Raw genomic sequence first — 17,549 nt, forward strand, 5'->3', positions numbered from 1 at the left:
ATCACCCCCTGCCCTCACACCTCAGCCTCCAGCCCGCCGCCGCCCACCATGGAGGAGGACGTCACCCCTCACCGCAGCCGCCTGCCCACCGTGGGCAGCCCCCGCCGCATTCCGGGCCCCTCATCGCGGAGAGATGGCCCCCTTGGCATCCCTACCACCCCCACGAAGCGGAGCTGCTTCTCGGTCACCCTGTGCCGGGCTGCTGGGGGTCCCCCCTGGGAGCGACTGCGAGGACCGGCCCCCATCACCCCCGTCCCTCCACGCCCCCGACCTGCAGCGGCCGAGGGGCCCCAGCGACATGATGGCCCTGGCTGGGCAGAGGCTGCCTCGGCGGCGAAGATGGGGGTACCCTGCTCCCCGCCACGTTCCGGTGGGTCTCTGCTGCCCGGATGGGCTGGGAAGCGGGGAGGGAAGCACCAAGGGGTGCCTCGGCGATGGCGGCACCATGGGACTCGGTGTGGGGGAGGGCCTTCAGGAGCGGCAGGGGGACATGGGGGAGGATGGGGGCTTCCTACCCCGGGAGCCATTTCCCCTTGGCCCACACCGGGAATGCAGGTGGATGAAGGCAGGCGGGAGGTGAGCTCGTGGGGCGGTGAGCCCAGCACCTGGCGGGGAAATGGGCGGCTGCGGGCACCATGTCAGGAGCTGCTGTGGGTGCTGGGAGGCCTGTCTGTCTGTCTGTCTGTCTGTCCAGAGGTCCTGTTGGACCACTCAGCCTAGCCTGGGTAACTTTTCAGTGCTGACAGTGATTTCTGGTACCCTCCGACCATTACCCACACTGGGTGCAATTTCCTTTTTGCCCTGGGGCATTGCAGAAAGAGGCACCCAAAAGCCAGTCCAGTCTGCCAGGCGTCCCACAAGCTGAACCCCACCCAGGGGGCTGCCATGTGGTGAAGGGACACATGGGGACATCCCTGAAAGGATGCTGCCATCATCCCACTGAGCAGAAGGTTAGAGCAGTCCCAGATGTTCGTGCCCCAGCACGGCGTGGCGGCGCCATGGTGTGTGATGGGGCCGGGGCTCGCAACTGTAGGAGAAGAAAACACAGAGAGAGGAAGGAGCATCCCCCTCCAAAGGCACTGGCAGCCAGGGGCATCCACACGGCTCTCCACGCATGGGCATATCCACCGGACACATGCAGGTGGGCACCACCAGGCATGGACGCCCGCCAGGGCAGGCAGGGATGTGATCTGTGCACCCCAACATCGCCCGTGGATGGGACCCCTCCCTGCTCCCCACACGCATGTACACACGTGTACGTGCAGCCACATGCACACATGCATGTACACACACAGAGACCAGGGACGGCGCTCGCTCTGCCTCTGCACCGTGGGCTGACAGCCAGGAATCGCGGTGCCGGAGGAGAAAAGGTTTCTCACGCCTCCGCACACGGAGCTGAAGGGCAAATCACTTTTGATGAGCCAAAACATTCCCCATTTCCTCCCTCCGGGAAAGCAGAAGGAGGCCTTGCAAATCCCCTGAACCCAGGAAATACCTAAGGGGAGAGAGCGCCCTTTCTCAGCCCCGCTGGAGCGAAGCCACAAAGGGTTAAATATCCCCCTTCCTAAACAAGCAGAGATGCTGAAACCACTGGGGAATTGGGAGGGGAAGAGGCAAGAAAAGGCCTGTGTGATGTGCAAGGGGGGCCCCTCTGGGACACGGGGGTGTCCATCAGCGGCAGCCCCCCCATCCCCACCGCCATGCCCACCCAGGCGAGGAGGCTGGCGGGGGCCTGGGATGGAGCCGGGGGAGGGTGCGCGGGGAGAGATTTTGCGGCGATGTTTAATATTCAGGTCACATGACGATGGCAGCAGGAGCAGCACCAGCATCCCCGCTCCGCTGAAATAGCCACTGGAGAAGGAGGGGAAGGAGAGGGGGGGAGAAGAGGACACAGGGAAGAAAGAGAGAGGTAAAAGCGGAGCCTTGTAGCCCACCGCGCCGTGTCAGCATCAGGCTAGAAAAGTGGGGGAAACCCACCCCTGGGAGAGGATTCGGAGACAAAGGAAGCTTCATGTTCAAAGGTAGGATGCTCTGGGCTTGGCAGGGTTGGGTGATGCTGGAGGGACACCGCTGGAGCTTTTTGTGCAGGGATCCTCTGCCGTGCCCCCATGCCGCACAGCTCTGGCCACGGGGGAGGAATAACCCTGAAGGGCAGTGGAGGAAATCCATCCTGGCTTTGTCTTTCCTCTTTTTTTTTCTTTTCCTTTTGGTGGCAGCAGTCTGGCGTGAAGGAGAACGAGCAGGGCTGGTTGTGGTGTTGATGGGGAGTAGCAGGCGCCAGGGGCTGCTCTGAAAGAAAGAGATAATCCCAGCTGGTCCAGGGCTGGGGAAAGCCCACAAGCTGCTCGGCTACTGGCTTGTCCCTTGCCAGCGACAGGCAGTAGCTGCTGGGGCAGCGGGGACATCCTGTGCTGCTCCCTGGGCATCTGCGCAGGAGCTGGCGGGTGGGCGGGCAGGGGGCAGGCAGCTGGGGTGACATGGGTACCCTGGTCCAGGGGTGCTCAGCATCCTCTCGCCTTGCGACACAGCCGAGCCACCCAGGCGGCGAGCCGGGGTATGGGGTAAGGACTGCACGGCCAGGGAGCGGCACCAAGGGTACGGCTGGGGCTGAGGCAAGTATCTAACCCTGCAGCGGCTGGACTGGGGACATCATGCTCAGCCCCTTCACCTCCAGCTTCTGCATCTCCAGAGTGGCTTCGGCACATGCTGCCCTAATTTTCATTGCAGCCCTGGCAGAGCCGGGCTCCTGCCAAAGCCCTCTGCAGAACGCTGAGGGGAAGGAAGGCTGCTGCCGCCAGGAAGGCTGCGGCAGCCCAAAGGGCTGGGATGAGTTTCCTTGCCTCACTCAAAATGCCCGGTGGTCCTCAGGCCAGGCAAAAAGATCTGATAAGTAGAATGGCTCTGTTCTGCACCCTGAGGTCAAGTGGTGCATCCGGCATGGCTCAGCCTTTGCCCTGCACAGCTGGGAGAAACGCCCTGGGGTCATTGTGGAAATGGAGGGGAAAGGGGTTTTTCCAGTGGAGGGATGCTCAGTCCAGCACCTCCATGAATCTGAAACAAGGACCAGATCCTAATGCCTGGAAGCCCCAGGAGGCTGTGCTACCAAAGCAGCCGCCTGCTTTCCTTCCTAGGGACCTGGTGTCACCCACCGAGGACCCACTCCTGCCAGCTGCCTTCAGGATCCAAACCCATGCCTCCTCCCCGTCCTGTGCCTGCAGGGAGTGGGACCGTGGGTCTGGGGCCGTGCCGGTGGAAGGGAATAGGGTGAGACGTGTGTGTGGATCGCTGCCTCCAGCCAGAGTGGGACGGCCTTATGCCACACGGGAGGAGAGCTGCAGCGAGGCCGTCCATGTGTTACGTGGGGGTTAAATAGCCTTTCCTTGCTGGAAGCTGGGTTGTGGTAAGCCACTGTTTGCAGCCCTCCCTCCCTCTTGCCACTCAGACAAAGGACGGGAAGGCAGGGGGAGGGGATGTGACTGTATCTGGGTTATCGGGACAGAGTAGATGTTAATCCCCACTACCTGAGCCCCTAAGGGACCTGCAGGGCCACCTCCGTCCCCAGCTACCTGCTGCAAACATCAGAGGCAGGCAGATATGAAGGGTGCGCTGCAGTCGCGGTGTTTGCTGCTGGCCACGTACATCGGCCTTCCAGGGAGAGGTTTTGGGGTGGATTGGTGGGTGTCAGGAGCAGGAGCTAGCTGGGACCTCTACAGGCACCCGTTGCCCTTCTGGCCCTGCCTGCCCTAGCCCCAGATGCTGCACTGGAGCTGAGAGGAGCATCTCCTGTGAGCCAGAGATTATGCCCCAGCAGCCCAGCTCCGGCCACTTCCCATTGGGAACTCAGCAGCAGAGACGTCAGCAGCAACTGCCCTCTTAAATGAGCTTCACTTAGCACACAGAACAAAGCAGCAAGGAAAAGGGTGGCAATGCAAACAGCAGATGTAAGTGGTTAACCTTGGCTAACCCTCTATTCATTATCCGCTATACTGGCCGTAGTGCCCCATCATGTATTCATTACAGCGCACAGCTGGAGGGGCTACAGGCTGTGGCTACGATGCACAATGCTACCCCTTGACCAGTCAGTCAGTGTGCTAATGAGGCTCTCTAGCAGCATTAGCATTACCGCATGTAAAACAGAGCCGTTCCCAGGAGATCACGTAGACAACGTTTCACGTTTCACGTCTCAAGGTGCCTCCCATAGCTCTGGCCCCGGTTTTCCACACCCTGACCTCCCCGTCAGGCTGCTGCTCAGTTGGCTCCTTGGATTCCTCCATGGGAGTCAAGAGGTCGAAAATCCTGCGCAGAAAGCTGAGCCCTCAGATACCTCTTTGCAAAATGGGGGCTTCCCTTCCTGAGGCTGTGTGGGAAGGCACCCCCCCACACAGAGAGGAAGGCACGTGACCAAGAGGACAAAGGGAGGTTGTCTACCCCAAGACTTTGAATGTCCAAAATCGAAATACACAGGGTGATGATGCTGATTTAAAATCCAAAAAATATTTAAGGAGACTTCTGGAGATCTTTTGTCCTGGTCTTAGGGCTTCTTATAGATGCTCATGAACCTGACTCTGAAATATCTGCTCCAGCCACTGCAAGGTCCTGGCTCCAGCAGCAAAGCCTGCAAAGGGACGGCCACATATTGTGATGTCCACAGCAGAGTTATCAACAACTGCCAGCTCTGGGCAAAGTGTCCCTCAGTGAGATTGAGGGATGAGTTATGAATCTCTTAGTGAGCCTTGAGGTTGGCTGCCAGCAACTTCCCTCCTTCCTCTTCCCTGTGTAAGAACAAGGAGTTGGAGGAATAAAGGAGAGGGCAACAGACTCCCTGAGGACAAGCTGCTGCCTGGGCAGCAAAGAGGTCACAGCCCGCATGGCGCAGGTCCTGCACCCGTCCCATGCAACTGCTCATCTGGGCTTTCTTCCCATCTCAACATGTTCCCTGTCCACCTCCAGAGTTTATTTGCCCCATTACTGCGGTAGCCAAGTGCCTCACTGGGGCCACAGCCCCCTGCCCCATGTTCCCTCATCATTCCCTGTCTCACTCTCTCTTCTCCATGTCTTTGGGGTAGGTGAGACCCCGCAGGGCTGTGTGGGGTGCACACTGGAGGATGCTGCAGCAGGATGAGGAGCACGGCACAGCCACACGACTATGGTACAGGTGGTGTGGGGCAGCCCGGGAGGGGGCGAGCAAAGGGCAAGGTGCAGGAGAGCCAACTGGCTTGGCCCTCCATGCTGTGCCGGAGAGATGGGCTTTCCTGGCTGGCAGCAGCTTTGAGAAAGCTGGAAAAAGACAACAGGAGCCTCAGGGGATGCTTTGTCAGCAGGAAAGGCACAGACTGGCTGTGACGGGTGTAAGAGCGGATTGCAGCTGAGAAGCGCTCAGCTCGGCAGGCTGCCTCCTCCGGCAGCTGCCTGGCAGCACGAGGTGCTCCGAATTGCCAACCTGGCTCAAGCCAACGGTCCGTCTTGTGCTCTGGTGCCCCCAGGGTGCTGCTCACTGCTTCAGGAGAGCATGATGATAGCTCTGAGTGCCCATGCTCGATGGGGAAGAGCAGGAAGGGGGGGACCATCCTTCAGCAGACCTCTCCCCTGCTGGCAAGGTGGAATGGAGGTGGTAAGAGAACCTTCAGATGTTACCCACTGTGCTGTGCATGGGTGGCTGTGCTACCTTCCTCTCGCATGCAGGGAAGATCCCTTCTCCCAGTGTTAACATAAATGACTTCCCAAGAGGTGTAAAAGGAGCTGGGTGGAGGCACCTTTCTCCCTGCCAAGGGTGTCCCTTCCGCAAGGTCAGCCCTCAGCACGTGATAGTGGGATATTAAAGCTTATTTAAAATGTAAAATTTTCACTGTATAGGAGGAGTCCTGTCTGCACAGGAGCTTTGATGTGGGAATGGTAAGCTGGGTCACCAGCCAGCCATACAGCCTGTTGCAGCCTAAACTTGTCCTTGAACAAAATCTCTCTGACATCTCCCCAGCCCTGGTCTCTGCCTGGCCCGGCTGAGCTGTCACAGGGACACCAGACTGGTGCTATCAGTGTCCCCAGCCCGGTGACCTCTGAGGCGTCCTCCTCTCCAAGAGGCATGTGTCACCCACCAAATGGCAGTCGCCTGCCTGGCTGCTCACATCCTCCTCTGCAGCCAGCGGGTTCTGCTGAGAGGAGCAAAAAACTCCACTGAAATGATGGAAAGGGATAATTTAGTGTGAGATACTTGAACTGAAGTGGCATCCAAAACAAGTGGAGCGCTTACCAAGGGAAAACACATGCTGTCCCTGTCCTGGAAAAATAACCATCTAATGAGACAAAGCATGGGGGAGTCAAGTAATTACAGTGGGAGAGGCTCTAGTTTGCAGCTGGTTTGTACATGAAAGGTATTTGATTCCCATCCCCTTCATCTTCCTTTCTAGATTCATCCCTCACACCTCCCTTCCCTACCAGCTTTTCTTCCAGGCCCTGTCCTCTCTCAACCTCCGGTTTCCTCCCAGAGGGTGAGCGCTACTCACTAATGAGGCAAGAGATGGAGATAAATGGTCAAGGCCCGCCCCAGCAGTGTGTGCCATCACCCAAAAAAGAGTCAGGGAGGTCAGAAGGCCCACAGGGTCTTTCTTTTTGCCCTTTTGTTTTACATGGAAGAAGCGAGGAGGGGAGGAGAGGAGGGAAATGTGCAGATGATTAGCTCACTGATCACGAGGATTAGTTTCTTGACCAAAAGCATCGATCTATGGGCGGGAGGAAAGCATGGAGGTTGTGGCCATACTTTTCACTTCCACCGCTGACTTCTTCTGAGGAACTCGGCCTGCACAGCACCGCCAGTAACCTGCAGCTACCCCTGGCAAGGGCTGAGCTTGCAAGTCCCCACAGTAAATCCTAAACTCTCTTTCAATGCTAGGATTTGACACATGATAATTTTTGAAAGTCTGTTCCATTGCAAATTTCATGCTAAACTTGGAGGGGCAAAACACTTAATGAGCATCATCTCAGATTCAGGGTGATGTGTTGGAGGGGAGGATAGGTTGTGTAAGGTAAGTATACCTCTGGGCCATAGACTGATCCTGGTGAGAACTGGGAGACAAAAATGAGGAGACACACACAGAGCTTTGGGCAGCCGGTTAGGAGCCCAGGCAGCTTCACTGGGTCTTCTCCTGCTGTTTGGAGGTAGCCATCAATACGTTGCATGCTCAACGAATGCCACTTCTCCACCTCCTCATCTGGAGTGATACATAGAATAGTATGCTGGGAACTCGAGTAGATGTTCCTCCATGAAGAGCCCTACTGCTAACATCTTGCCATTCAGTCATCCTCAGTAGCCCTTGAAGTGGATGCTCAAAGTTGCCCTCAGGTCCTGTGGCAGGTCATCAGGAACATCCTCATTACACCTCAATGATGATTTTTCAATCTTTCTCCCTGTGCAGGGCCAGTGGAGACCAAAAACGAAGCAGCCATGTCTGAGCTGGTCCCAGAGCCGCGACAAAAACCAGTCGTACCTATGAAACCCATGGGCATTAATGCCAACTTGCTGGGCTACATTGGTATTGACACCATCATTGAGCAGATGCGCAAGAAAACCATGAAGACAGGTTTCGACTTCAACATCATGGTTGTAGGTAGGCAGGGACCAGCTGAGGTACTGGGGACTACAGCCAGGGGCTGTCCCATGAGGCCAGGTGGGAGGTGAGCCCTTCAGGGAGGGCATGAGAAAGCAGACTCTGTGGGAAAGGAGAGACTGCACAAGGCAAGGAGACACCTACAGCCCCTTCCCCTGCCAGCCCAGCTCCGCCCCATGGGCCTGCTGTCAGAGGTCATGAGCTTCCTCTTTGCGATCCTCAGGTCAAAGCGGACTGGGAAAGTCGACACTGGTGAACACCCTCTTCAAATCCCAGGTGAGCCGCAAATCTTCAGGCTGGAACCGGGAGGAGAAGATCCCCAAGACGGTGGAGATCAAAGCCATCGGGCATGGTAAGAGCCAGGCTGCTGGGGTGGAGGCAATACTGATGCTTCAGCATAGTCTTGCAGAAGACCCCAGTAGTCTATGCAAACAGTTCTTTGGCATTAGGTAGCTTGTCTATGAGAAGCTAAAGGCCAAGTACCAGTTTTAGATGGCCTCAGATCCGGCCAAGGCTTTTCTTAAACAGCAATGCTACTGATACCACAGACAAAAGTGAGGTGTAGAAAAACAGTTATAGATATTTCTTCTGACAAGACATTAGTCTGCATGTGTGGATTAAGCCTTGCCGTAAGTCATTCTTACCTGCAGATGCTTAATAATCTATACAAATTGCATTGGTGGGTCCCATCCCAGGCCTGGTAGAACACATCTCCTCATGGTAAAGCATCAGCACAGCTTCTACAATGGTGCAGAGTAATGGGCATCATCTCAGATGCAGGGTGATGTGTTGGAGGGGAGGATAGGTTGTGTAAGGTAGGTATATGTCTGGGATATGGACTGAGCACAAATCCATTTTCCTGTAGCAGAGTGGAATGAGGTGGCTTTGGTGCAGAGATTACCAAAATTTGGAGTCAGAAATGCAAGCGGGGGTTACAACTGTTGAGGCATGACCCAGCCTGGCCTGGTCATGCTTGCTGGACAGTGATGAGGGCAGAGTGCTCTTTTTCCCTTGTAGGGCACAGAGACATGTTTCATGGTGGAGCAGGTCCCCAGGGAGGCATATGATTGTTTGCAATTTCTTCCCCAGTCATTGAAGAAGGTGGTGTCAAAATGAAGCTGACCGTGATCGACACGCCAGGATTCGGGGACCAGATCAACAACGAGAACTGGTGAGTTTTACATGGTCAAGGTCTTGTGTCTCAGAAAGGGCTGAAGTATATGGTATGGTATATGGAGTGACTCTCATCTACTTGGCCTGGAAAGTGTCTGGGATCCTATTGCATTCAGGGGGCCAGTAATGAGGATATGGAATTGTGAACACCATGGGTCTACGTGCATGCTCGGGGATATGGGCACATTACATAGTGAGTGCCTATTTCTGTGCCCAGTTATAGAAACTCTTAAACATCTCTGCTGATGGTGTGATGCTTGTGATGAATATATTTTATGCCTGCGCCTGCTTTGCTGCTGTCAGAGCTGGGAACACTGTAGGCAGGAACATGAGGAGATGTGTACCTGTCTATTCATCTCTCTCTCCCACCTTAACAGCTGGGAGCCTATCGAGAAATACATCAACGAGCAATATGAAAAATTTTTGAAAGAGGAAGTGAATATCGCAAGGAAGAAACGAATTCCAGACACACGAGTGCACTGCTGCCTCTACTTCATCTCACCCACTGGCCACTCGTACGTACACACTATCCCTCCTCCTTCCTCAAGCCCCTGGTGCCTCTGTGCCAGATATACTCTCTGCACTGCTCCATCTCAGTGATGGACCCAGGGGTCCCGTCTGCGGGGCTGGCCACTGTTTAGTTTAACTTCAGGTGCTGCGGGCCTTGAAAGGGTCTAGGATAAAAAGGGCAGGAGAAATGCCACTGTGGTTTTTGGGAGAGGGCAGGATAGATGGGAAGAAGGAGAGGAAAGCATGGTGTCAGCAAGTGGGGTACGTACAAGGGAGGTTTCACAGATGCCCTGACACTGGGAGAATTACTGGGATGAAAGGCAAGGAGGGTAAAGTGACCCCTTCCATGTTGTTGTTCCTTCTTGGGCTGCAGCCTGCGGCCTTTGGACCTGGAGTTCATGAAACATCTCAGCAAGGTAGTGAACATCATCCCAGTTATTGCCAAGGCTGACACCATGACCTTGGAGGAGAAGACTGAATTCAAACAAAGAGTGAGTATCTCCTCTCCTGCATGGGATCCTTCCCTGCCTGGGCTTGGAGGAGGGAAAAATGAGTGTTATCCTTCCTGAGTTTGCAGCACAGTCCCCAGGGTATGCACAGGGTCCAACGCTGGGCTGGTGTGTAAGTCCTGAAGATGCAGCTGTTTATGGCCCTGAGGGCATCTGTTAGAGGGGGAAGAAAGGCGCGTATCCCTGTGACATCTCATGATACATTCTGTCATGGGAGCTGCAGAGCCAGACAAGTAACTGAGGTTGAGGAAGAAAGACTCATCATTGTTGCCGTGTGTCCTCACTTTGCTGCACAGTTCCCTGGGGACAGCCCTTCCAGCCCCTGCCTGCTGGAAGGATGTCCCAGATGTGTTTGCCTGGCCATCTTGCCTGCATTCCCTTCAGGCTTGTGTTGCTTTGTGCTGCAAAATGTCTCTCTGCCTAGGTGCGCAAAGAGCTGGAAGTAAATGGGATCGAGTTTTACCCCCAGAAAGAATTCGATGAAGACTTGGAGGATAAAACAGAGAATGACAAAATCAGGGTAGGAAACATTTTATTACAGGAGGGGAAGGGGGCATGAGGGCTGGTCACGTTTAATGACTGTAAAATAGACACGTGTCACAAGAAGGTTTTAAGTGCTTCATCGTCCCTGAATGAAAGATGCAATGTATGTAAGGGATTGTCATTGTTCCTTCTCAGCTTAATTCGTCCCTGTCGTTACCACAGGGTGCTATGAAGGCTGAGTGAGGAAGGACTAGGTTTCACCTCCTCTTGCTGAATGTTCTGTCTGGCCAACGTCAAGGACCAAAGGGGCCTGGGGTGTGACTGATGTCCAGCCTCTGTCCCAAACAACTGCCCCATCAGCCCCCTTATCTGCTGACTAAACTTGACCTGAAAAGAGCACAATATTATCCTTTGCTGATCTTCTGGTTAGCTAAAGGAGACAAGCTCCTTTCAATAAGCTTCCCATTCCTCAGTAGTCCATGCTCCTAGTCACCTTTTTCTGTGCCTGCTCCAGTTTGATTTGATTATCTAGCACTGGAGCTGGTACCCCATGCTCCCCCATCTCTTCTGAGATCTGAATTGCTAAGCTCGTGGATCACATGTGCTTTTCAAACAATTGTATCACACTGGTGTCCTGCGACTGACTTGTGACTGACTAGCACATGGGGTCCTTCAACTCCTTCAGTCACTGCTTGTTCATGAGCTCCAAAGTCACAGCAGAAATTCTTGATGTTATTCCCTAAATGCTGCTCTTTGTGCCTCAAACTTGCATCTTCCCAGATAATAACCCAGTCTGCCTTTGGACTGACAACACCTCTTGACCTTGTGATGCTAGTGCATTTAATTATCCCACTCATCATTTTTGTGTCTACGCCATTAATGAATATAAACTGGCCTCTGTGTCAGCCCTCAAGAAACTCCCGGAGTCTTGCATTGCAGCTGACACTTGCTCTTTCAACTCCCCCAGCTGTCACAGCCCCGACAGAAATTATTCCCACAGTCCCCATCTTAATTAATAATTTCCCATTTGAAAATACATCACACATTCTGGAGAAGACTAGATGGGTTTTGCTTCTTCTCCAAACTGTGACTGGTTTTGAGGAGGACACCACATTTTTTCTGCACTTCAGCATCATTACCCTAGGTTTGGATAGTCTCACACATAAGAAATAAACTGCTTTCTAATCTCCATTCCTGTGGTAACTGCAGTCCCTTCCCAGGCCCAGGGACATCTGTAAAGCAGAGCAAATCTATGAACATCTGCACAGCCTTATGGATAGCAGGCTCTCCTGCACCCTGTGCTCTAGAAATGAATGGTTTCTCCCTGTGCTTAGAGATATCTTAGGGACCTCTAGATGATCTCCAGAGGTCCCTTCCAACCCTATGATTCTATGATTCTATGATATCGGGGTCCCCAACAGCCTCACCTACTGTCCCACTTCCCAGGGAAGCTGCACCCCTTTCCCATTTCAGGCCTTCCTCAGCACAACCATTTCAGCCATTAAACTTATTGAATGTTCATGTGTCTTGTTGGGGAGGACTAGTTTGAGTCCTCTCCTTCTTTTGGTGAAGCACTACAAGCTTTGTGAGAAATACTCACTGCAAACTATTCATATGAACAGCCTTGCGCCAACAGACCCTCTCCAGATTATGCCAAGGTACTTTCTCTCTGGTCATCCCCCTCTTCAGAAATGCTGGAGATGGATGTAGAAAAGCTCTGCCTCCCTTTCCAGAGCCCTTGGCACTGCTGCAAGCTACCCACTAAGCTTGGGGGGTGCAAGGACACCTGTAAAGCAAGGGCCCAAAATGCTAGTGATAGCGCTGGTGGATGAACAGGACAGTCAGTTAAGTGTTGCTCTGGAGAACTTCTTCCCTTGGAGAAGGCCTTGTGTTTGGTGAGCTGAGAGGAGGAAAGGTCGATGGGGAACAGTGATTGTGCTGCTCTCTGGAATGGGTTCAATAGGTCTCTCCACATGTCTCTCCCCAGCAGGAAAGTATGCCCTTCGCAGTAGTGGGCAGCGACAAGGAGTACCAAGTGAATGGCAAAAGAGTCCTGGGCAGGAAAACACCTTGGGGAATCATTGAAGGTAAAAACCCCCTTGCTTCTGGGAGTTGAAATGTCTCTGCAGGCCCCAGTAATAGACAAGGGTCCAGATAACAGGTCCCATGGCTACCTTCCCATCCCTTTTGTGATAAATTTTTTGAAACCAAGCAAAAGGAGAATTCTTAAATAGGTCTGGGAGGGTTCTGCCATGGTCAACGTGGTACCACTACTGCCAGCTGGCAGAAGCTAGAGCCACTCCGAACACCATGGTGTGTGAAGCTCAGATCCTGAGACTGCCTTGGTTTCCAAATGAAAGTTCACATGTAACCGCTCAGCACCTGGCAGCGTGTCTGCTCAATGCCTGATGGTGTGGTGTTCACACAACTGTCTGTCCTTTCTGAAGTATGCAGGCTCTGCCCACCTGGAACTTGCCCCATGGCGATGACCTTCCCATGCTCTGTAAGCACAAAGGGATTGTTGAATAAATCAAATGTAACAATGGCTTGCTTTCTTTTCAGTGGAAAACCTCGCTCACTGTGAATTTGCCCTACTTCGAGATTTTGTCATCAGGTAAGGCCATGGTCATGCATCAGTTTGGTCTTGACAAGCAGGGAGTCTTCCTGAGGCCCTCATAGAGTGAAATAGCCCCTATGAAAAGGAAAACAAAGTACATTCCAGGCAGTGGAAGCTTATGTGGGGTAGGATTGTATTGAGTTAAGGGGTAGATACTCTAGTGCCTCTCTTAGTGACAAGACCACTATGACAAGTAGGTGCTAGTTTTCATGTATGAGCTGGACACCTGGAGAAAAGCAGGGTACTACCACCCCCCTTATATCCCATTAAGGATATTAGGTTGCAACAACTTCTATTTGTTCTGACAACGGGTCTGGGCTGGAGTCAATGAGAAAGAGGCCACTACCACATCCTAGACTATGTGTCCTACCAGGTTGAAGGATGGGCTGGAACATATGACCTGGAAGTGAAAAGCTTTCATTGTCCTGTCTTATTTCTACTCTGTTTCATGAAGTTGTCTCAGCACAAGTGATATCTGCCCCGAATTCTGTAGAAGAGCTGCAGATCCAGGGTCACCTCTGTTCCCTATGAACACGATGAGGTTTTAAAACACCACCAAAAAAAAAGAAAATAAGAGAAACACACTTCAAAGCCTGTGGCTCGTTCCACCTGTGGCTATGGTGATATTGAGACACTTGGCCAGGTACAATGCTTTGACATCACACTACTGCCCTCTTTTTGTTCTGCAATACCTTCTGCAGAAGACGTGCTTTCTGTAAGTCTCCCAGTAAGAACATCCCAACCAAGTGATCACCACAAAGCACATAGCAATCTGAGCCCACAGGCTTTCTATGGAGGTTAGGGACGATGCTCACAGCAGTGTTCTGCAGGTTATGATCTGCAGTGGACCTGATACAGCCTCATGGTGTTTCCTTGTCTCACCTATGCTTCAGATGAGATAAGCCCATGTCTGCTCTGACACACCAGGATGGCCAGTAGCTGTCCCACTGGTACAGGTGTGAGGGGCAGGACACCAACAAGCACAGCCAGGGATATCCTGCAGCCTGTGTATGTGTTCTTGAATGCTGATGCTCCAACCCTCAGTTGTGTATGATGGCACCCATGCCATCCACGCAGAAAGAAAAGTACCCTCATTAGCCAGACCGACTGAAGAAATCTTCCCTTTATCTTGGGCGATAAAATGATCATCGGAAGATTAATACTGACTGAGCTGATATTAGTTATCACGTCTTCTTTCCAACCCCATCTTCACTTTGCCCCCCACAGGACCCACCTTCAGGACCTAAAAGAAGTGACTCACAACATCCACTATGAGACCTACAGGGCCAAGCGGCTGAATGACAACGGAGGGCTGCCCCCCATGACTGTTGAGACAGAGGAAAACCACGAAAGTAACCTGTGAATGACCCATCTCCCCATCCCTGCCGCTGTCACCCGGTGTCTCTGGATATGACAACCCACCCCTGCTACCCTTGACTCTACCATGGGCCTGCCTCTGAAGCATGTGGCACATCCTCCGTGTGTGTGAGAGGATGCAAGCGTTGAGTGCGTGCGTGTGTGCATGTGCCTACCTATGTGCCGGAGAGGGACCAAAGGCGTCTCCCCAGTCCTTCCCAGAGTGTCCTCATTCTCGGTTTGTTTTTTGCACAGCGGACTGTCCGTCATCTTCTTTCCTCTCGTTTCTGTGTCTCAGCTGTGTGTCTTGCCTGGGGGAAATAGGGATGGGGGGAAGGATTTCTGGGGGCAGGAGGGCTTTGGAGGTGGGAGGTATGGGGCATGCTGTGGTTCTGTTTTTATCACTTGGAGATATGGCAAGGAGAGACTCCAGGAGAGATGGTGGAGTCAGTGCATGCGTTGTCTTCAAGTGATGGCAGCACAGCTTTCTCTTGGGTCCTTGGTTGGTGGGAAGGCAGCTGGTTGGTCTGAGGGCATGGTGGCCCAGCATTTCACCCTCACTTCTTGCTGTGGCTTGCCGAGGGGAAATGGCAGCTTGGAAGTGGATAGATGGGAGAAGTGACAGACTGACATGTTTGGGGGTTCAGAGGAAGTGATTGGTGTGAGGGGACAGAATTAATTCTTGGGCTGTAACATCTATTTGAGAAGCATAAAAGTGCTTGGGGGAAATAGCCAAATTTTCCAAAAGAAGCAAAACCCAGAGGAAAAGAATATGTTCCTGCTGCAGGGGGTGCATTTGTCCTGCCCAGCGCTAAGATCAAAAGCCATGCTTGTGGCACAGGCTTTTGATCCTGTGCAGATCAGACCAAGCTGTCCTGAGGTCACCCCACCTCATCCCCCATTGCAGCGGTCTCTCTCCACCAGCACTGAGCAGGTCCTGGCCAAACTTTTCTCCCACAACATGGCCCCTCTGCTGTGGGAGCGCAGGGAAGACAGTGCCACGGGGTGTCCCTGCCAGGGGCTCCCTCAGGGACAGCCTTACTCAGCACGGGGCCTTCAGGATCTTGGAGGAATGCAAAGAGCCATGGATTGAGAAGCACTGGGCCAGGGTGTCTTCCTGGATCTCCACTAATGGTGGGAACACAAGAGATACCTCCTCCACACTAAAAAGGCTGCACTTGCTACTCCATCAGTCTCAGCCTGTGCTGCTCCTCTGCCCTCCTACTGCTCTCCCAACTTCCATGTCCTCCTCTCCTGTGCTTTTTTCCTCATTCCCTTTTAGCCCTCCATAGCTTGCTTCCTTCCTTTCTTTCCCTATCTCACTTTTTCTGCTCTTGACCCTTTCTGTCTCTCCTTCATTTCTCCAAGTACTTTAATCTTCCTCTTCTCCAGGCTGTTTCCTCCCTCTCCCTGTCCCAGCTCTCACACTTCTTCCTTATCAAAGTCCTTTTGTGTCGGGTTGAGAAGCTGTTTGTTTACCTTCCCCTGGAGGGGACAAGGAGGGAAGGTAAAGACCCAGGAGTAGAAAGAGGCATAGTCTTTGCCAAAGACTATGTGCTCGTGTCTAGCCACTGTCAGCTCTTTTCTGGATGTCCCTTGGACAGGTAGAAACTGTCAGGGCTGGTTGGGCAGAAGGTAGGAAGGGAGAAAATGACAGATGTCCTGATTTTGTCAGTCTCTGCCTGTCACCTAGTGTGTCACATGGATGGCAGGGGTTGTCACCTCCAGGACAATAGCTGGTTGTACTTAAAATGCATGTGCAAAATGCCATGGCACGGGACAGCAGTGGTGCAAGTAAAGGGAAGTGCAGTGGGTTTGAGATGGGGTCTTGGAAAGGCTGGCGCAGGTGGGAGGAAGAGGTCCCAACGAGGGAGTAGCAGGGGATGACTCAAGCCAGGACTGAGGTTGGCTGACAGTTTACAGGGGCCAGGGCTGGGAAGCCTTAGCAAAACCGTCTAAGAGCATGTGTCCATCTTGTGGCTTTCTCTGGTGCTGTCACTGCAAAGCAAAGGTCTCTTCACTCTTGCTCCCCCCTGTCCACACTAATCACCCATTCTCAGCACTGCTAGGACATGAGGACCATACTGGCCCTTCACAGTCCTTTCACCACCCACCTTCATGGTTCCTGGTGTTCCTGTATGCAGTGCGTGCATATAATCTCGCACCCAGCTTCCCACCTGCACCAGGCCTCCTCGGCCCTGCAGAGAACAAAAGCATCATCACCGGTGCCAGCAGCCGTACCACAGACCCTGCAGAAACCATCCTGCGATGCTGCTACCCATCCCGCCACCCACATTGGCCATCCACAGCCCAACACGGGGTCAAAGCCTCCTCCCAGCTTGTCTCCACCAGCCGGCCAGGTGTGAGGTGTCTCCAGCATCACCAACTGCCAGAAGTATCTTCTCATCCTACTCTGCTGTGGCTGCTTCTACATAATATTGTAAACCCAGTGCAATAGGAAAGACCCCCCCAGGGCACCTCTTCTTCACTGCGCTGAAGCATGAAGCCATGCTCCACCATCTTTAGTGGGGGCGTGCGGAGGTGTTCCCTGCACTTGCTTTCTCACACAGCTCTTTGGCAGCCATGTAACTGCTCTAGAGGAAGTCTCTTGCCACCGGGCTGCGTCACCCTGGGCTGCAGTATGGTCATTTCTATGACTTTTGGGCCCAAACAAGGGTTAACGCAGAGACCCAAGGCTGCCCTGCTTAATGAAAGCAAAGCAGACCCCACAAAACAGAAGACAGAGATTTTCCTTTGCCTCTAATGTGGACTACAAGGACAAGGCTGCGTGTTTTGCCCTATATGTTTAAGAATTTTTGTTTGTTTGTAATAAGGTTTTTAAGCTCTGCTCTCTAAATTCCTGTCAGATCACGGACTACTTCTAAAGGATCCATAAAAGCTTGCTGACAAAAGCAAGCTCAGGTATTCCTCACTGCCATCCGCTCACCCAAATATCCTACTGGTAACTGCGTATCTACCAGAAAGTCTACAAATGGCAAATCATCAAAAATTTCCCATGCTGCGCCAACAGCAGGATATACTGCCGGGAAAAAGTCTCTGCTGATGGATAAGCTGGGAAAAGCCTGAACGGATCCTAGCTCTCGTGTGCCACCGTCTGAGTCCCAGGATGACCACAGCCGGTCAGATGCTCCCCTCAGATGCGTCATTCCTTGAACGGTACCACAGGGGGGTAAATTTTACACCGGAGGTCCCCACTCAGTGCGCTCAGAGACTCAGAAACTCTTCACCACATAAGCCATTGACCAGAAGATTTTTGCAATGCATGGTAAATCCCAAAGG

The 17,549-nt window shown here is 53.0% G+C and overlaps 1 protein-coding gene across 3 annotated transcripts; it reads left to right on the forward strand.

Annotated features, from left to right (window-relative positions):
- Nucleotides 1-1,685: 1,685 nt before the first annotated feature.
- SEPTIN3 (septin 3) lies at nt 1,686-14,518 on the forward strand. 3 transcript variants are annotated; one of them, XM_063322554.1, is made up of 10 exons: nt 1,691-2,021; nt 7,410-7,601; nt 7,825-7,953; nt 8,691-8,772; nt 9,152-9,289; nt 9,658-9,775; nt 10,218-10,313; nt 12,264-12,363; nt 12,839-12,890; nt 14,121-14,518. In XM_063322554.1, exons 1-10 carry the CDS (start codon nt 2,012-2,014, stop codon nt 14,254-14,256), a joined length of 1,053 nt encoding a protein of 350 aa, XP_063178624.1. In that variant the 5' UTR covers nt 1,691-2,011; the 3' UTR covers nt 14,257-14,518. The 3 variants fall into 3 exon arrangements, with proteins under 3 accessions (XP_063178626.1, XP_063178624.1, XP_063178625.1); XM_063322555.1 differs by having other exon boundaries at nt 12,267-12,363; XM_063322556.1 differs by lacking the exon at nt 7,410-7,601 and having other exon boundaries at nt 1,686-2,021.
- The last annotated feature ends 3,031 nt before the right edge of the window (nt 14,519-17,549 follow it).

The sequence above is a fragment of the Chroicocephalus ridibundus genome, chromosome 1 (assembly GCF_963924245.1).
Source record: "Chroicocephalus ridibundus chromosome 1, bChrRid1.1, whole genome shotgun sequence".
NCBI lineage: Eukaryota > Metazoa > Chordata > Aves > Charadriiformes > Laridae > Chroicocephalus > Chroicocephalus ridibundus.